The sequence below is a fragment of the Mytilinidion resinicola genome (assembly GCF_010093595.1).
Source record: "Mytilinidion resinicola strain CBS 304.34 unplaced genomic scaffold BDZ99scaffold_10, whole genome shotgun sequence".
Taxonomy (NCBI): domain Eukaryota; kingdom Fungi; phylum Ascomycota; class Dothideomycetes; order Mytilinidiales; family Mytilinidiaceae; genus Mytilinidion; species Mytilinidion resinicola.
The window spans coordinates 997722-1016633 of NW_022985446.1; the positions used below are offsets into that span (position 1 = coordinate 997722).

Genomic DNA, 18912 nt, shown 5'->3' on the forward strand with positions numbered 1-18912 from the left:
TACTCTTGCAGACTGCTGCCCAGATCCGGGCAAGCTGTCAATGGCTGAGTATGCGCTCTTAACCCTCTCGCTCATGCACTGGTCCCCTTCTGACTCTAGCCTCGCTACACAACATTCAGCCTTGCATATAGATCAGCGGTAACTCGAGATGGAGCCAAATACCACTTCGTTCCTTCATTCCTTGATGCCGGCTGCTTGTGGGGAGAGCTGGGCGCAGAGGATGCGTGAATGGGAATGCTGACCGGAAAAACACGAGCAGGGGCGGAATAGACTAGAAGAGCTATGCATTTCAAAGACTTGATGTTCCTGTCTAAGGCCCTCTACCATAATTGAGCGTCAAGAGAGAAGAACAGCACACCGAGTCGAACCCCTTGAACTCACGAACCTGTGGAAATGGTGAAGCGTATTATCAGCCAGATGCGCTTAACCACGAGGCTCGAGTTTCCGCCATCGTCCATATTCAACTGCCATGAGATGCCTGTGCCGGTTATACGCCGGCCAATGTGGTCGCCAGAGCGGTAAAGCTGTGCTGCACCAAGACCGCTGCCATTCCTAGGCACAAGCGCCAGCGACACTGCATCATCCGATGCCGATGTCTGAAGCGAAAAGGCATCGGCTGCCACTGATGTCTTAGTAATGACGGCAACGTCCTGCGCAGTCGGATTGGCGCTCATCGACCGCGCGTAAAACGGCAGTCGATCTGCCAGCCTATCGAGGTTGAACACGCGCGCCGATGGACTCGCTGCGGTCGACAACGGCGACGAAGGCGCCGGTCCGGCCACCGCGCGTGCCCAGGCCGAGGAGAAGTCGACCTGGAGATCGAAGACGGCGAAGAGGCCTTGCGTGTCTGCCAAACCTTGAACTGACTTTGCAAATGTGGCCACCGAGCCTACGGCGGCGGCTTTGAAAGAGTCGCCGCCGTTCAGGCTGGTGTAGCGCAGGTTGACCAGAACATCAGTGATGGAGCCGTAGTCAAACGCCTGCAACGCCGTCGACGGCAGCTCCAGTTTCCACGACGAGATGGCGCCGGCGCCCTCGAACGGGAGGTAACGCTCCGACGAGAAGGCCAGCTCAAACAGGCCCGTGTCGGCCTGGCCGGTCGAGACTGCGATGGAGCTGATGGGCACAACACTGGAGGCGAAGCGCGCATCGGGGCCGTCAGGGCCGTCGGCGGGCTTCATCGCGTAGCAGCGCGCATCGGTCGCGCCGAGTGTCGAGAGTCTCCAATTGTGGTCCGTCAGCGTGAGCGTTGCGTTGACGCCGAGCACCGGACTGACAGAGCATGGAATCGTCACCGTTACGGCGCGCAGCCGCCGGAAGTAGTGGCCAGGAAAGTCAATGTCGAAGAGAACCTCCGGCAGGCTGAACTGACACATGCCGGACTCGCGTAACTGTATCAGGGCGAGAGGGGCAACCTGCCGGAGGGACACCGTCTTGGATATCTCAAAGTCGTGTGGACGCCGCGTTTGGTAGGCCGCTTCCAGCTGCTTTAGAGACACATACAGTGATTCACCGCACTGCAACCCGTCACGCGTTGGAATCCCAGTAGCCAAATTGGATGAAAGACGGCGACCTTGATGGGGCTAACTGTTCCGCCTGGATCGGGCCGCGCTCGAAAAGAAAAGCAGCCTCAGCTTTCTTCGCCAAGTCGTACGCCAAAGTATAGACTTGATAGAAGGTGGTGCGCACCTGGCCTTCGAGGTAGGCGTATAGCTCATCGTTAGTGTACTTGCTGGTTAAGAAATCAAGAGTCTGCTGCGCATTGTCTACCATCTTCTGTTGGTTCGTGATCTCCTGCGATGCCGATTTGATGCGTGAATTTTGAGTCGTGATCTGCTTATTGATATTCCTAGAACGCCCTGTTAGCTCCATAGCCTGAGAATCGGGGAACGGGGCTCCGTACATGAGCTCATATCCAGCTGAGTTTGCCGCCTGCACACGGTCTTGAAACTGCTTGATGTTGGTAGCTTTGCGCCCCGAATCGCTCGAATTGTAACTATGCCCGTCCGCCTCGATACGCATGCCGCGCGCGTACGCCATTGTGGCCTGACCGAAATTGCTGGCCCCCCAGCCAAAGCCAATGCCTAAACCCCACGGTGATACCTTTTGTGTGACAATGGGCAGCGCGAAGAGCACGCCGGCAATGGTCTCGGCCGGCCCGATCTTGCCGTTGACCTGGTTTGCGTTGCCAGCTTCATCATGCTCATTCTGCTCCGTCGAGCTCATTACCATATCGCCGTCCGTTTTCGGCGTGGGGATGTCTATGGGGATCTCATTATATGAAGTGTCTGTCTCAGCGAGGGTGGCGACCGTCTGTCCTGCCAGTTGGGTGAAGTACTTGTATCGGTACAGGACGCCGTTGCGACTATCACGCAGCTAGTCCAGTGTGCTATTGGCCTCATCCAGCTGTAGCGACCGCATTTCCATGATGAGATTCTGCATAGCAGAGTCCTGCTGCGCTTTGAGCAGCCCGAGGGCTTCACCGTCTCGCTTCTCCTTGATGCTGAGGAATAAGCTGGACGAAGATTTGAGCTCTGCACAGAGCTCGAGAGCCTTCTGGAGCAGATAGTAAAAGCGGTAGTTGGGTATCGGAGCGTTCAAATCGTTGAGGAAACTCGAGATGCTTAGACCCTCCGCCGCTGCCCTCACGAGCGCGGCCGGATCGATCGGCGGATCCCAGAGCGGGTATGAGATCGCATTGCCGTTTATGTCCAGGCAGTGTCGAATGTTATAGAGCCTCGAGTCGATCAGCGCCCGCAGACTCTGTAGCTGAGGATTGCTTGGGATGGCGAAATAGTGCGTTGTTGCAAAGCCGAAGATGTTGGCCAGTGCCAAGTCAGTCCCGACGAACTCGACTGGATGAGAGGTCTGGTTAGAGAATGGGAATGCTAGTTCTAGCTGCACAACCGCGTTGCTGAAGGCATCCCACTTATTTTGCAGAGAATAGTATGTCTGCAGCTCCACCTTTCCTCGCTTTGGAATCTTTTGTGCTACAGGGCCGTAGATGTGGCTGGCAAGTATATAGAGCTGTATCGCCTGAGGCAGCGCCTCTAGTGAGTTCTGTCGGTAATAGTAGTCACCGTAGGCGATCAAGATCTGCAGGTATGTAAGAACCGTCCACTTCATATAGGCTACGGGTCTCTGGCGTGCGACCACGTGCGGCGCATACGGATTGTTGCGCCAGGAATTAATGGGTCCATCAATGCTGTCGGGCGTGTCAGGAAGCAGCTGGTTAAAGAGAGCTACCAGGAGGCTTGATGTGTCCACGTTTGCAAAGGGCTTCCACTGCCACACCCGGGTCTCGTCAGCGCCGTTCGCGTAAGGATTGAACACGTTCTGGCACATTGAAAGTGCCGCGTCGAAACTATTGTTCTGAAACAATGTTGTGGCAAGCTCAGTCGGTGCATGAAAGCCCATCTCCCAGTTGTAGACAGACTACGGTTGGCTGAGCTCGTTGAATGACGCATAATTGGTCGTCGAGCTGATTTTACTCAGGTTGCCACTACTAGCGTGTCAGTGGCGTTACATCCTTCCATATCCGTAACAAGGGGGAACAGGGGAGTACCCCCCCCCCCCTTTCATAGGCTATATATACGGGCCTTATGCCTCTTCAAATCAACACAGAACTGCTTCTTCACAACCTGAGAATTTTAGTCTGTCCAAAGGCTGTGGGATTAGCCTGGTACTGTTTCTGTAGCGTGCCAAAAAAGCTAGCGAGGCCATCAGCCGCATTGACATCGTCAAGAAGTGCGTGCGAGAATTTGTGGTAGAACTCCACGTTGGTAGCAGCACCGTTTATTGTCGCTACTAATGTCGAGCCAACAGACGTCAAGGGATACTGGATGTATGGACGGGTTGTCGGGTCAAAAGTGAAACCGGTGGGAGGATCCTGCAGCGAGTAGATAGTTGGGACGTCTCCAGTTGCTGGCGTCCAGTTCGCGCGTGTGCTCATGCGGAAATGGAAAGAGGTGCGGGCGTCCCACGTAAGTCATCGAATCTACCACGGACTGCGGGTTCGCGTCTTGCTGTTGGAGGCTACCCTCGAGAGCTAGGTATAGATCCGTCTTGTCGTCCCGGAGACTGGGCACCAGATATGACTCTGGGAACAGGAAAACCTGACGGTTAGCCGTCCACAGTGTCTGCTTACACATCCACTGCTAACGTGTCTGGTCGATCAAGCTGTTTGTAACAGTCGGGTACTTGTCCTCCTCAAGCCCCAGAATACATCGTTGCACGAAGGTCTGAACCGTAGAGATTGCCTGCTTTATTCGCGACGTCCGCAGACATGACCCCATCTGGACATCAATGAGAAAGAATTCAAATAGGCTGTCTGCGTCGGTGATTCCCCAGGGTGCAAGTGAAGGATGGAATAAGAGAAAGGCGATCAAGGCATCGCGCTGACTCATGCGCAACTTATCATGTAAAGGTTTCGCCGCTTGCTCCCAGTCGGAGAGTGAGTACCTGGATCTGATAGAATTTCGAATGTTCTTAGCAATGACCCGCATCGCCTGGAATTTGGCAAGTGGCGAAGACCACGAGAACAAGGAGGGAATGTCGACCGCAGCCTTTCTAACAACAGTGAGCGCAGCTTGAATTCGGAGCAGGATAGTCTCGTCGCAAAATGAAGCCGGATTGGTGTAGTTCCATCCGCCCGGCCCAATCAGGGACGCTATATTGGTTGCGTCCCACTGCGTCGACGTTGCAATGCGCGATGCAAGGTCCGAGAGTGTAGTCTGGGTTGAAGCACTCCTTGCCCACTTAAACAAGTCGATCAGCGTGGCCGACTGCTGTGAGACAGATCCACGCAGGCCAGTGTACGAGATCATCCTCTGGAATCCCGCAAAGGTTAGGGTATTCAGGTCGAAACCAAAACGATTGAGGGCATCCTTGGAGTGGAAAAATTGAATCTCTTCAATAGATAGGTTGAAACCCTGGATCACGCCAGCACTCTTAACCAACTGAGTAAACACCCCAGAGACCGTTGCCGAACCGGTATCCGCAATCAGACTTGAAGAGGGAATGGCGGCGGCCATCGTACGAATAGTGAGCCACTGTAGCCCCGGAATTGGCAGACCACCTGCGTCAAACTTGTACAGTCTTCCTCCAGTCAGGGGCATGGGGTTTGTAAACCAGACGTCATTGGGATCCGCCTGCTGTCGAACAAATGGAACTGGTACACCATCAACAAGCAGTGGAGCCGGGTTTCTCGGTCCAAAACCGACAAATGTGAAATTGTCTGTTGTAGACGGGATCAAGAATCCTGTCCAGCTAGATGTAGACGAGCTAGGAGCTTGAGAGCTAGCTTGCAAGGCCAGTAGCACATCTATGGCATATTGGTCTCCGGATCCTCTAGCGGATGGGACAGTGAGAATCTCTGTGAGCAAATTACGAACCATATCGGCGGATGATAGCCCTGCGACAGACGACATCGTGGTAACGACCAGCGTCTGGGCCAAGCTGTTTCGAAGATAGGGCATGAAACCTTGAAGGAAGAACGTCCTCTTCGTGGCCGCAGAGTCAGAATCATCTCCTGCGAGAAGCACGCTGGTCGCCTGGACCTGGTTAGGAAAGATGGCGGCCAGGTAGGTCGTAAAAAAATCAGCTGCCTGCTTCCCAACGCGGTGAATAGCATCAGCCCAACCTGTATCAAACGAGACCGCCAGGGCGGCATTCAATTCCTCGTCGGTAAGAAGGCCGGTCACGGTGAGCAGACCTCTCGGGACAGTTGTTCCCGGTATCGTGGACTGAGAGTAAGCAAGCTTGGCTGCCAGCATCGTAGGGATGCTCAATTGCAGACCTGCGGGTGCGTTGGTGGTATAAGTTTTGGTGCCATCTAGGAACGCCAAGATGGCGGTACTGAGATCCGACGCATAGAGGAGAACCAGAAACTTTTCCACATCGCTATCAGCAGGAGTGGTACTACTAGGATCCGTAGACGGATATGGATATGTGGCGCTGATGCTTAAAAGCCCTATTGAAAGACCTGCAGTTGTTTGGAGAATGTTTACCTGTGACGGGGTGAACCTCTGATCTGGATTGTGAAAGCTGAATTCACAATGCTATCCGCTGCATTCACAAAGTTGAGGGTTGCAGTTGCGTCAGCAGACGAGAAGGAGTAATTCATGAGCTTGGCTGCCTAGATGAGGATCTGTGGCGTGATCTGGAAAATTTGAGCGAGCACTGTGTAGCGATAGATCAAGGTATCGTTTTTCAATGTCAACTGCGCGTTATCTAGTCCTGCGTCGTGAAGAATGGCGGCTAAATTGGTGGCCTTGAGGTTGAAAGCTGCCATGAGAACAGGTAGATGGTCGCTAATCGCAGTGGTCGCAGCCAAATAGTTGCCATCAGAGTCTGCCGCAAAGACAGCATCAACGCCGAGAAGGTTGTGGGACAGGAAGAGCTGTGAATAAAGTGACGGGTTACCGGAGGTGCTGATATCAGCCCAGAGCGCCAGAAGTTTGATGAGGTCCAGCCCAGTTGCAGCCTGAAGCTTCTTCACACTCGCAATCTCCTCAATAAGCGTCGGTGTTATCTCTGGTTGCACCATATCACTACAAGCATCCTTGACGTAGCAGCAGTCACAGCCATCATCCTGCCCCGGCTGGAATGGAGATTTGGAACCTTTTTGACAAACATCACACGTTTCGTCATTGACATCATCCCATGAGACGACCAATGAGGATTCTAGTAGCGGCTGAGAGGGTTAGGAAGGAGCTGGAGAAAGTGTTGGTGCTGACAGACCAAACACGGCATGATCGGTCTCGTCCATGGACCAGCCGAGTCGGTTTTTCAGCCGCAAGAGGCGGTGGATGTTGTCCCATTCAGCGTCGCTGAGGCTGGATCCATTTAAGTGAAGGATCTGAACGGTGTCAATGTTGCAAGAGTCCACGACCGCATTCCAGCGGACAAGGGTAAACCCATCTCGCTGAGGGCTGTTCGCCATCCAGTAGAGGCCACTGTCACTGCCGTTGATCAATGCTGTAATGTGGAAGGTTGACCTGATCCCAGGGATGAACGTGACAATTAGATATGCTATAGACATTTGAGCGGCCGTGTTTGAGATTGAGGATATTTGAGTGGTGGTCACTTTGGGAGTCACGCTTGTTGTCCCGCTGGTCGTCGGTGAAGCCGCAGCTCCGGCGAACAGAGTACCGCCGACGTTGTAGACTTTGCTATCAACTTCGACTGACCCCATAACCTTCCCCGTTGGAGGTGCTGTCGCATCAACCGACAGATCCACGTTGTCTGTGATGATGCCATTGGTGAAGAGCGTTGCTACAGGGGTCATGCCGTCTGGTAAATGCAATGGCGTGCCCGAAGTGCTGGTAGCTATCGATCTAATCGCCGACTCAAATCTCTCTGCAGAGTTGTCGTATTTTATGATGAATCCGGAAACTGGAAGTGTCGGGCCTTCACCAGATTCAAGTACAACAAGTTTTCCTAGGCAGTCAAACCATTTGTAGACAAACTTGGCAATATCCTCCCGACAGGGAGTTGGTGGAACGTCGCAGTCGCTCGGTTTTTGCTGATCTGTGGCTTGGGACGCGATCCAGGCATCGGCAGATGGCTGCGCGATGGTGAGAAAATCGATCAGCGTCTTGAATTTAGCCTTCTTGGTCTTCGCGTTTGGGTCAACGAGCCCTTGGAGGAAGCGGTAGCTGAAGTGCAGATTCTCAAACAGGATGAGGTCCTGGCCAGCAGGATAGACAGGGTTCACGTAGGTGGTCTTGATGAGATCGACGACGTCTGAGTATTTGAGACCAGACCGCATGAGGAACTGCGTCTTAACAAACTGAAGGCCGACTTGCGACGCGTCCTGGGAGAGCATGATGTCGTCGGATTTGAATTCCCAATACTGCCAAGGGGTGCGGACTCCAATCTTGTCCTGATATTCCTGGTCAGAGAGATCTGTGTTTTGGGTGATTTCGAAATAGCGTTTCGGCCAGAAGGCATTTTTTGTCAGAATGATACCTCGGGAATGATACCAAGATACTCAGCCGACGTGGCGCGCACTTGGGTCTCAGAGTATAGAGCGGAAAGTTCGGCATCTTGGGATGGAGAATAAGGTCCGCCTTGAGAAGGAGTCAGATAGGGCTTGTAGAAGACACTCATCAACTCGTAGCGCGAGGTGGTGAGAAAGTTCAGGTAGATTCGGATGCATGCCAGGGGTTGATGGTAGGGCAGAGCGCCGATTGGGAAGACCTCCTTCAAGAGAATACAATAGGCTATATAATTGGTGTGCTGGGGCTCAGAGAAAAGCTCGGCACTAGTCTCGTCGGTGACGTTGAAGACGTCGAGTACGTACTGGGCATCAGGGCTCCAGGGGATAGGGGAGGATTCCTGATGGACGATGAATGACTCCATTACCTCATTTGCAAGATCGAGGTAGGGGATAAGGGTATTGGCATTTGCACACGTCAGCTGCAGGTGTTGGAGGTCTGGGCGGCGCTTGAGCAGAACGTCGAGAACGGTCTTGTTGTAGGTAGGATCAAAGGTGTTTGGGAAACTTGGAGTGCCGTCAAGATTGGGCCTGGGATCAAGGGTATTGTTTCTGAGAAACTGAAGCAGCTCGACAAAGTAGTTGGCAGGACTAAGGACGGTGGTACAGTCGTCGCAGTCGCAGAAGTCAATGCCGCCAAACAACTCCTCTAGATTGATATCGACGTTGTTGGTACGGGCCAGCTGGCGGAAGGTGGCCATTCTGGTGTCGATGGTACCGATTCCGTCAATGGCGGCCAGACCGGCCCCCTTTATGATCTGGTAGATGTTTAGGAGAGTCGAGTCGTTCCGAAAAGTAATCTTGGCCGCATGATCGTGAACGGCTGCGGCGGCGTTGGTTCCGAGGCTGGGGCCGAACATGGAGACGAAGCTGGAACGAGGAATCTGTGATACAGGTGATTGTGCACTTGGCCGCACCCTTTGTATCTGCATGCTACACAAGCGCGGGGTTAAACCATCTCCACCTCAGCAACAACCTTGATCCACAACCTACTACATCAACGACCTACATCAACAACCCATTCCCATTCGCCAAAATGGTCAATTTCTACCTCGCCTACACGTCCCCCATCAACCCACCCTCTGCCACCCCCGTCCTCACAGTCCCCCAGGTCTGGGCCGGGCTGCAGCGCAAGATCCGCTTCGCGCAGGAATTCGTATCGGCCATCACGTCCTGCGAGGTCCTCTCCGAAGAAGACGGTGTCGTGACGCGGGTCGTGCAGTTCAAGCCAGGGATGGGCGCGGCGCCGAGCGCGAAGGAGGTGGTTACGAGTTTCGGGAATGCGTGGGTACGTTCGAGGAGAAGAAAGTTGATCTAGGAACGTGATATTGACGGTGCACAGGTCGAGTTCAAGCAAGAAGACGGCTCCATCATCCGCAATCTGATCTCAGACGGGCCCGCCGGCACAGTCGAGGATCTCCACATGACGTACATGTTCGAGTGGTTGTTCCCCAATCTCGAAGAGGGGAGTGCGGAGGCGGAAGAGCAGTTCAAGAAGTCGAAAGCTGTGAGTGTCCTCTTTCATGATACTTTGCCAATCGCCTCGTCATATCTGTTTACCACTGCTCGGGATAACCTGATGCTCTCTGAAAATTCCACACAAGATGTTCAAGGCACTGCGGTGCAAATCATACCGTCTATTGACTGCCCGGCTATTCGATAGCGGGGATCCGCCTGACATCGATATCGAGCGAGCAAAGGGACTAACTAACGCATTGAATAGATGGCGAAAATGGCTGTTGATGGGTCTATTAACACGATTAGGGAGATGGTCAAGGACGGCCGCATCAAGTGAGGCATCCATTTCGCAGATGCCCAATTCATGATTTCGGGGGCTTTACTTCTTATGCGAACTTTTCTGATCAGGCGTGCGGTGGCCTTTCGGACGGAGAGAGGCCAGCACTGAGTACGCAATGATTTGCAAAGACGAAAAATGATGCCCTAGGCCTCAATTTTTTTTGCAGTCAATCATTACGATTACATAGAGGCTTCTATACACCAAATGCAGCTCAAAACCTATACCCAAATTCTCTACTACATCATCACTAGCCACGTTGAGCCTGATATTGCTAATGAAACTCTGGATCACATATTATTACATCTACAACGCTATCAGCCTATCGTTCAGCGCTGGCCTCACCAGATCACGATCTATCCATTCACCACAACCCCTCCGTTCGCATGAATCGTCTGTCCACTAATCGCCGAACTATCCGTGCTCGCCAAGAAGACGAAACAGGTTGCAATCTCGCTCGGCTGCGCCGGCCTGCCCATTGGGCTCGTGAACTCCTTCTGCGCCTTCTCGTTCATCGTCGCCGGTATCAGCGGCGTCCACACCGGGCCAGGTGCAACTGCGTTCACTCGAATGCCTTTGGAGACGTACTGGTTGGAGAGGCCGCGGGTGAAGGAGATGATGGCACCCTTGGTGGAGGTATAGTCAAGCAGGTCGGGGCGGCCGATGTAGGCGTTTATAGAGGCGTTGTTGATGATGCTGCTGCCACGGGAGAGATGTGGGATGGCGTACTTGGAGAGGTAGAAGAGAGGATGGATGTTTGTTGCGAAGGTGTGGAGCCATTGTTCTCTGCGTTACGTTAACTATCCGTTGCGAATATAGAGTATGGGAGGAAGGGTGTTCGACGTACTCAGGCAGATCTAAGATATCCTCAACCATCATCTGATATGCCGCATTGTTGACCAGGATGTCCAACCCGCCCATTGCCTTCACCGCTGCATCAACAACAGCTTTGCAGTTCTTCATGTCCGTGAGATCGGTGGCCATGAGGTAGCACTTTTGGCCCTTCTCCTCGACCTTTCGCTTCGTCTCCTGTGCATCCTTCTCCTCTTCCTTGAGGTAGGCAATGAAGCTGTCCGCGCCCTCCATGGCGTATAGAATAGCAATTGCGCGGCCAATTCCTGAGTCTCCGCCCGTGATCAGGGCACGTTTGCCCTTGAGCTTGCCTGCGGCTTTGTAGATCTGGTAGCCGCCATCTTCAGTGGGCACGTTCTCGTCCTCCGGATCGGGACCTTTCATCTTATGCTGAAGGCCGGGTGCATCTTGGTGGGCTACTGGGACCTCATGACCTAGAAGGTGTCAGAAATGGAATTGAGAGATGAACTGAGAAGTGTGTTGCTGGCAAACATACCAGATTCGAATTGAGACTTTGACTCGCTCATGATGACAGCTGAATTGCTTTGATGATGTAGAGAGCCTTTTCTATGAGAAGGGCTAATGGCACTTCGAGGGAATGTCTTTGAGAACACGACACGCTGATATGGGAAGTATTTTGTCGAGTGAGCACATCATTACATCACCTCGTGGTCATATCGATAATGAGTGCATCTTTGAGATGTCGGCCCGAAGCCGTTACCTTAATTACAGTTGCATATCTAGACGATCTCACAACACCTTGAGGCTATCGTGAGTTCATAGGGACTTTCGTGGACGAGAATTTCGAATTACGATTCGCGTTCACGTGACTCGATCTCTTCCATGTCAGTTCGCGGTGATCATCTAGTTTTGTTCAAAAGGTTCATTACAATAGTGCTACCGCACTACCATTTAAATCGGTTAGTCTACTGCAAATATGCGGCCCGTCTGGCCTTTTTTGGTTGTTCTGCTATTTTGACTTGTGGACGCAGGATTGCGGAGTAGTGAGGATGTACGTACGCCAAGCTAGCATTATTACACGATTTCCATCCAAGACATTCAGGCTGAGACAAACAGCCATGGAAACAATTATCCGAAATCGCGTACCTTGTTTCCAGGAGCTGAGACATCATCAGGACCTGCCGAGGTCTCACGATCATGAGGTGAGGTTACTGTTGGCTTCTCGTAGGGCTGAGAATGACGTAGCCGTTTCTGCCAGGGTCCAGCTTCACGCCTCGTTCGTCTCGATCCAGCAACTCTCCGCAGCGCGCAACCGCATCGGAGGCTTTTTCATGCTGTGAAGGCCAATCAAGGCAATGATGAAAGCCACTGTCCCCGCCATCTCGTTCCTGCGCGAATCCCGGCCTCGAGAAGCATCGTCATGCGCCACACCACATCATGGCCATGACGTGCCCGCCGATCCTGGGGTGAATGTGAACCTGTTTCCAGACATGGGTGGGTTCTTTCATGGAGCACGTATAAAGTACCGCTGAGATTCGCCTCTGCCTCTCTTCATTATCAACAACATCACATCACTCCACATCTACCACACCAACTCAACTTCAAACCCAAACCAATCAACAACAACTCTTCATCATGGTCCGCCGCTCAACCCGCACCACCACCCGCAAGCCTAGCTTGATGTCGCGCCTTCGTGGCCGCCGCTCTACTCGCACCAGCCGCCGCACTCCCGCTACAACGACCACCACTACTACGACCAAGACAACCCGCACTACCCCCGGCGGAGCTGGAGTCGGAGCAACTGGCGTCCACCACCAGCGCCGCAAGGTCAGCATGGGCGACAAGGTCTCTGGCGCGATGATGAAGCTCCGGGGCTCTTTGACGAGGCGTCCGGGTCTGAAGGTGAGAACCACAACCCCAGCCATTAGCCATACGAAATGCTAATCTGCTTGTGTTAGGCTGCTGGCACTCGCCGCATGCACGGCACCGACGGCCGTGGCGTGAACCATGTCTATTAGACGCATCGACGCGTTCGACCGACCTTAGCAAGCTGCATAGACGTGCCTCACTCTTTTGAGCAGAGCGCCAACGCCACTCTCGACCCGCGTACCATGGCGCGTTCACCCGCGTAATGACATGCTGGTTAAGTTTCAGGCGTCAGGTTCAGTTTTAAAAGGCGTGGGCAGTCGGTGCACTTGTCTTTGGACTTCCCTTTATCATCAACTGGGATAAGGTGTACTTGTAGCATTTTCGAACGATTCCACGATTGGGGGGAAGTGTACGATAGGAATTCTTGATACCCTTGGGCTGCGGCTCGCAGAATTGAAACCAACACAATTACTTAAACTCGAATGTCCTTTTTTGCATGACATGCTTTGACATATGTTTTGAGCCCTGCCCCACTTACAACTTACTCTCATCCCTCTCCACCTTCCCCGTCTTCCCTAACTCAAACACCTCACACGGCAACGTGACCGCCACAAACCGTGCGGACTCCGTCTCGCTGCCATTGATCCACTTGTGCATCGTGCCCCTCTGAATCACATGATCCCCCGGATGCAGCGTCACCACCTCCCCGCCATCCAACTCCATCTTCACGACCCCCAGCACACAGATGCTGAAATCCACGCTCACAGTCCGATGCATCTGGCTCACGCCCCCCGGCGCGATATCCACGACGACCAGGTTCGCGCCGCCTTTCCCGTTGCCTTCTACGACCTCCCTTACTTCATCGGGCCCGATCACGATGTTCGTCCCCTTGTGGCTCGCGGGTCCGGTCTCGGCGAGGTAGGCGGCGATGTCGGTGTCCTTTGAGAGGATGGGCGGGAGGGTGCTGGTGGCGTAGGAGCACGCCATGCCGCCGACGCCGGCGCGGCCGTGGTAGTTGTGGGGGGCTGGAGTGGATGACGGAGACGCCGGCGGGGGTGTGTGTGAGGATGTAGCGTTTGTTGGGGGGCAGGGAGGTGACGGTTTCGGTGAAGGCGCCTATGGTTTTTGGGTCGGCCATTTTTGGGGTGGGATTGAAGCTTGAGGTAGAGGGTTTGAAGATAGGATTGGAGAGTGAGTGGTAGTTAGTCGAGGAAGGAAGATCTAGAGAGGTTGAGGAGTAGGGATGCTGTGATATTTCACTATGCAAACAGAGAGATTGAGTCGATTTTGGATCTTGAGGTAAGTAGTGTACCTTGAGGAGGGCTAGCTATGCGGAGATATGGTCGCGAGGAAATGTACATCCGGGCCTTCAATCTCAAGTTTCCGGGCCATGTCTGCGGTATATTCGCGGTCTGCCGATTCCGGTCGCGTGAATCATTAGTGGTGTTGGAGCTCTTAAGCTATTGATAGTGCGGGGTAGCTCTGCTCATATGTAGCTGGATTTGGAGTTGGTGTTTGGCCCCGCGTTGTTGATCAGGGTTGACGGGTCTAGAGCGAGTCATATGTTGCTATTCGATGAGATCCTTAATATGGTCAGGTATAGTGACGAAACAAGCAGGCGTTGAGCTAACCAGCTATGAAAAATGAGATTAGAGTATCGGTTGAGCTTCCAAGGATTTTTCGACAGGGTGAGATGGAGAAGATAACACGCTGTTCCAAGTTTACTTGAATTTGGTATATGTAGAGTATAAAGAGGAAGAAACTGCGTGATGGGCAAATGTATTAGCACGAGATCTCCCTGGCAGGATTCTGGTGGTGTAGTTATCTAGATGGAAGTAAACAGAGAAAGGCTTCACTCAGCATCTGCACCGCCGGTCGGCAAATGTTAGATATCAATGCTGATACCAGATTCTGTTGCAAACACATGAGACTTCAATATGAAGCCTCGGAAAGCTGGAAGCTGCGTAATCTCCAGTCGGGTGGTGTTAATATCTATTTGCAGTTTCGGGAATCAAAAGTTGTAATTGAATTGCATCAAGCGGATCATGCTCAAGAAGGCCTGGTGTTGAGTTTCCGACACGCGACGTCGCGAACGGAATGCTTGGCTGCCGAAACAGGTTGGAAAGCTGGGACGGGAGAGCATCCAAGTGTGCCGGATCTGCAGGGTGAATCGGCCCAGTAAAAAAATGGTGATACATGGTGAGCAAAGCTTAAAATCGCTCTAGTTAGAAATCACTCCGTACGCAACATCGCTGTCCGTATCAAGGTCAGAATTGGTGCAATCTCGCATGTCGGTCGTGGAGGAATATGCAGGCATTGTTATCGGTTAGGGGGGCGGAGAAATGCTGTTTTTGTTGTAAAATTGGATGGCGGTCTCCACTCTGAAATGAGCGGCTATGAGAAAGAAATACGTGTTCTGGCGTCATTCAGGTCGGGAATGGAGAATATGAAGCGTGATGAGAGTGCAGGATGAGCAACAATGCAGCATTGAGAAAGAGGTGAAATGTATGTACCACTCTGTTACGCTTACATTAAATAAGCACCGCTATAGATAGACTAGGTAGCATGGAGTCCCATGTGTTGTAGGAGGACGTAATTGATGAATGAAGCAAGCCTAGAAGAGTTAATCGTGGCAGCACAGGGCGGCTATGGGTGATGGGATCGAGACGGGGGCAGACGCGGTTGGTGGAATGCGCAAGGACCCCGCCGCGGTGTTGCGGGCATACAGATGGATCCAGAAATGAAGGAGGCGGGAGACTTGGAAATGGGGGCAGCAAGACCCATGGTGTTGGGATGCTCGGGGGCGTGCTCGGGGCCAAGGGGATGGTTCGCATTCCTCACTCCGCTTTCCTGGCGACATGCTCAATCGAGGGCGGCGGAGCTGAGCGAAGGACATGTGTTCGGGCTGTTCATGGCTTGAGACCAGATCCGAGGTGTTTCGTCGGGCATGGAGCTGGCAGCTTCAGGCTCGTTACGATATGGAGCAGCTCGACCCCTTTTCGCATCACGGCTTGAAGCGTCAGGGTCCGTAGTGTTGAGCTTCGCCGAACTGCCACACCGCATCGGTGCTGGCAGCGGGACCGGCAAGGCTCCCTCTGTGGCATCTTGTAGCCGCTGTGATGACGCTGCCGAGCGTCGCAGGTTGAAAGACTCGGAGATTTTGCCAAGGGCGGCCATGCCGTGCGGCCCCGTGGCTGAAACGTGACGGTGGAAAACGAGGGCGGCCACCGAGGGCGGCGTGGCCATATGGCGGCCAATCGCGAGGGCTGTCTCGATGCCACGAGAAGGTGAGCGTGCGAGCTGATGGCACAGTCACGCCGGCGGTCGCACACAGCGGCCAGCCCTGAGGGCAGAGCGACGAGGTCAACGAGAGGATGCGAGGATTGGAGCACCCCTCGCGGACGCTCGCTGGCGTGCTCCTCGGCACTCGTGGCGCCAGGAACCTGTGGCCGCCCATTCGCTGGCCCGCACGCCCCACGGCAGGGTCGCTGTTTGAGATGGCGATCGTTCTAATTTGGGGAGTCGGGGTGGAGTCGCGCCCCCGGCACCGTTGGAGGAAACGAGATGAGCGAGGAACACCACGCCCGCGGCACGCAGTCGGCATGCCGGTGCCCAGCGTCGGCTTGCTCCGGCCGCGCCACGGAGACACAGAGGGCAGCACGACTGCGAGAGCGCGCTGCCGCTGTGTGCGCTGTCGCAGCCGATCTAGGGACAGACGTAGCCGGAGCCAGCTGGCCCGATGCACGGCGGGAGGGCGCAGCGGCTGGGGCGACGACGGTGGGCGCATCGCGGCCGTTGAGTGGCTTCCAGGGCCCTCAGCACGAGCGCGCCGGCGCTGCTAGCCTGTTCCTGGGGCGACGGCTTGAAATTGCTCACAGGGGCCTGCGCAGCCGCTGGAGGGGCTTGGCAGCAATCAGCGTGCGACTTTTGCTCAACAACCCCCAACTTCCGCCGCTCCTCTTCTCCTTCACCTCACAAGACTTCAGTTCTTCCACACTCGTTCCAGTCTCTTGCAGACGTGTCTCTCCTTTATCCAACCACAGTCATTCCTTCAGCCCGGTTCTCTTTGCGGAATTGATTTCTGCCAGTCCTCGATTTCACTGCACTGCTCAGCTACGAAACGACTCCTTCACGACTCCGCATATCAACTGCACAAAGAACCAGGTCTAGATACCCGCAAGCATGCAGCTCATCTCGACTCTCCTCTTCGCTGGCCTAGCCACCGCCAGCGGCCTTCACGGTCGTCGTTCGCAGAACAACCGCCGCCAGGGCTATGGTGGCTACGGTGGAGGTGGATATGGCGGTGGAGTGTCCAGCTCCCGCCATGTCACACCCTCGTCCACCGAGCTCTCACCGACCTTCTCTTCGCCAGTGAGCTCTGTCGTCGTCAAATCGACCCCGTCAGCTGCTGGGTATGGTGGTGGAGCCTCCAGCTCCAGCCTCGTCGTATCCTCGTCCACCGAGCTCTCTCCCACCTTTTCCTCGCCAGTGAGCTCTGTCGTCGTCGTTAAGTCGACTCCGTCCTCAGCTGCTGGGTACCCGACCTCGCTCGCAGGTTACCCGGTACCATCGTCTTCCCTGGCGGCCACCGAGGTCTCTTCTTCCTCGCTCGCGGGCTACCCAGTCCCGTCGTCTTCGCTCGCCGCAACCGGGGTGTCATCTTCTTCCCTAGCTGGCTACCCAGTTCCATCGTCCTCGCTCGCCGCTACCGGTCCCTCTTCCCTCGCTGGCTACCCAGTTCCCTCGTCCTCGCTTGCGGGCACTGGCATCTCTTCGCTCGCAGGCTATCCAGTTCCCTCGTCTTCCCTCGCTGGAACCGGTGTGTCCTCTTCGCTCGCTGGCTACCCCGTACCGTCGTCCTCGCTCGCTGGAACTGGTGTGTACTCATCTGCTGGCGTCTACCCGTCCTCGTCTTTGGCCGGAACTGGCGTATCTTCCGCGGTTGTCTACCCATCTTCCTCTGCTGGCGTCTTCCCATCGTCGTCCTTGGCCGGCACTGGTGTTTCGTCCGCTGTAGGCGTTCCCTATCCGTCTTCGTCTTTGGCCGGCACTGGTGTATCCTCCGCCGTTGGTGTTCCCTACCCGTCCTCGTCTTTGGTTGGCACTGGTGGCGCTCCCTACCCGTCCTCGTCCCTGGGCGGCACTGGCGTCTACCCTTCCATCCCTCTGACCACCGGTGGCGCTTCCACTGAGGCCCCAGTCTCTTCTGGCTCCCCCGGCGAGACCTATCTCACCACCCACGTCTCTGAGGTCACCCTCACCTACACCATTGGATACGGAAGCAGCGCGCACGCCGTGACGACCACCATCCAGGAGACCTCCACCGAGACCGTTGTCAAGACCGTCTACGCGACCAAGCCTGTCGGTGGCTACGCCACTGCCTCCGTCTCTGAGGCCGCTACTCCAACCTCTACCACTACTATTTCAAGCACTTCCACCACCACGAAGTTCATCACGGTGTACCCCACCGAGTCTGGCAACAGCCCAACTGAGACTGGTACCCCTGGTGAGGGCGAGTGCTCTGCTCCCGTCTACATCACCGTTACTGCCCAGGAGACTGTTGTACGTTTGCACGTTTCTCCCTTTTATCGATCTCACTAACCGTTTAGACCGTCACTGCTCCCGCTGGTGGATACGAATCAGCCACCGCTGCCGCTGCGGCCTCCTCGCCAGCTGGCTACCCTGTGTACAGCTCACTCGTTTCCTCTGCTGAGGCCCCAGCCAGCACCGGTGCTCCTGTGTACCCCACTGCTCCCTACGGCAACGGCACTCTCCCTAGCAGCGTCTTCGCCCCATCTGGCTTCCTGACCTACAGCAAGCCTGCTGGAACTGCTCCTTCCTACCCAGCTTCATCGTCGATTGGCGGCACTGGAGCCGTCCCGTCCGGCACCGCGCCTGCGTACACTGCGCCTGGCTATCCCGCCTCGTCGCTTGCGGCTACCGCGGTCGTTCCCTCTGGCACTGCACCAGCTTACAGTGCGCCAGCCTACTCTGCACCAGTGGACACTTCGGCGCCCGCTGTCGCCTCCCCAACCGGCGGCTATGGAGGATACGGTTACTAGACACTCCGTCGGTCACCTTTCTTGTTTTGCGCGGGGGTACGCGCTGGATTGGGGATAAGACGGTGGACCTCCCGCTAAGGGTAAGTGTTTTTTTTTCTTTCCGATGTCTAGAGTCCGAGCTTCTGCGTGCATATACTTTCTCTCAAGCACACGTGTGTAACTTTTTATGTCTTTTGTTGTCTTGGGCATGAAGCGCTGGACTGCGGTGGATGGACGGAATCAAGCGGTGACTCGCTAGGCTCTGGATTTGCGTAGGGGTTGGAGGAAAGGGGGGATTCAGGGAAACCGTATCTGTGAAGCGGATCGTCGGTTTCTGGCAAATACACCATTCTCCTTTGTATCTCTTGCGCTGTTTTTGGTCTTGCTTGCTTAAC

General features: G+C 54.6%; 8 protein-coding genes across 8 annotated transcripts; 3 read left to right on the plus strand and 5 right to left on the minus strand.

The window, feature by feature from the left end:
- Window positions 1-377: 377 nt before the first annotated feature.
- BDZ99DRAFT_520924 (uncharacterized protein) lies at window positions 378-3952 on the minus strand (the record flags this gene model as incomplete). Its single annotated transcript, XM_033725578.1, has 6 exons — window positions 378-1487; window positions 1690-1849; window positions 1904-2365; window positions 2417-3364; window positions 3440-3502; window positions 3687-3952. The coding sequence occupies 6 exons, from the start codon at window positions 3950-3952 to the stop codon at window positions 378-380; spliced, it is 3009 nt and encodes a 1002-aa protein (XP_033576544.1).
- A 102-nt stretch (window positions 3953-4054) lies between these two features.
- Window positions 4055-9337, minus strand: BDZ99DRAFT_532070 (uncharacterized protein). Its single transcript, XM_033726471.1, has 4 exons — window positions 7972-9337; window positions 6742-7885; window positions 6182-6621; window positions 4055-6008 (listed from the first exon to the last, which is right to left on the minus strand). Exons 1-4 carry the CDS (start codon window positions 8929-8931, stop codon window positions 4158-4160), a joined length of 4395 nt encoding a protein of 1464 aa, XP_033576545.1. The 5' UTR covers window positions 8932-9337; the 3' UTR covers window positions 4055-4157.
- BDZ99DRAFT_463371 (DUF1857-domain-containing protein) lies at window positions 8918-10037 on the plus strand. The gene is made up of 3 exons (XM_033720068.1): window positions 8918-9287; window positions 9342-9506; window positions 9723-10037. Exons 1-3 carry the CDS (start codon window positions 9036-9038, stop codon window positions 9792-9794), a joined length of 489 nt encoding a protein of 162 aa, XP_033576546.1. The 5' UTR covers window positions 8918-9035; the 3' UTR covers window positions 9795-10037.
- A 113-nt stretch (window positions 10038-10150) lies between these two features.
- Window positions 10151-11173, minus strand: BDZ99DRAFT_488490 (short-chain dehydrogenase/reductase-like protein SDR; the record flags this gene model as incomplete). The annotated part of the gene is made up of 3 exons (XM_033722909.1): window positions 10151-10580; window positions 10642-11080; window positions 11143-11173. 3 exons carry the CDS (start codon window positions 11171-11173, stop codon window positions 10151-10153), a joined length of 900 nt encoding a protein of 299 aa, XP_033576547.1.
- Window positions 11174-11919: 746 nt separating this feature from the next.
- On the plus strand, window positions 11920-12963 carry BDZ99DRAFT_463373 (uncharacterized protein). Its single transcript, XM_033720069.1, has 2 exons — window positions 11920-12509; window positions 12566-12963. Exons 1-2 carry the CDS (start codon window positions 12243-12245, stop codon window positions 12623-12625), a joined length of 327 nt encoding a protein of 108 aa, XP_033576548.1. The 5' UTR covers window positions 11920-12242; the 3' UTR covers window positions 12626-12963.
- Window positions 12964-13010: 47 nt separating this feature from the next.
- Window positions 13011-13463, minus strand: BDZ99DRAFT_388172 (uncharacterized protein; the record flags this gene model as incomplete). The annotated part of the gene is made up of 1 exon (XM_033715559.1): window positions 13011-13463. The coding sequence occupies one exon, from the start codon at window positions 13461-13463 to the stop codon at window positions 13011-13013; it is 453 nt and encodes a 150-aa protein (XP_033576549.1).
- A 1535-nt stretch (window positions 13464-14998) lies between these two features.
- On the minus strand, window positions 14999-16263 carry BDZ99DRAFT_532074 (uncharacterized protein; the record flags this gene model as incomplete). The annotated part of the gene is made up of 1 exon (XM_033726472.1): window positions 14999-16263. One exon carries the CDS (start codon window positions 16261-16263, stop codon window positions 15496-15498), a length of 768 nt encoding a protein of 255 aa, XP_033576550.1. The 3' UTR covers window positions 14999-15495.
- A 152-nt stretch (window positions 16264-16415) lies between these two features.
- BDZ99DRAFT_32264 (uncharacterized protein) lies at window positions 16416-18379 on the plus strand. The gene has a single exon (XM_033714291.1). It carries the CDS (start codon window positions 16659-16661, stop codon window positions 18075-18077), a length of 1419 nt encoding a protein of 472 aa, XP_033576551.1. The 5' UTR covers window positions 16416-16658; the 3' UTR covers window positions 18078-18379.
- The last annotated feature ends 533 nt before the right edge of the window (window positions 18380-18912 follow it).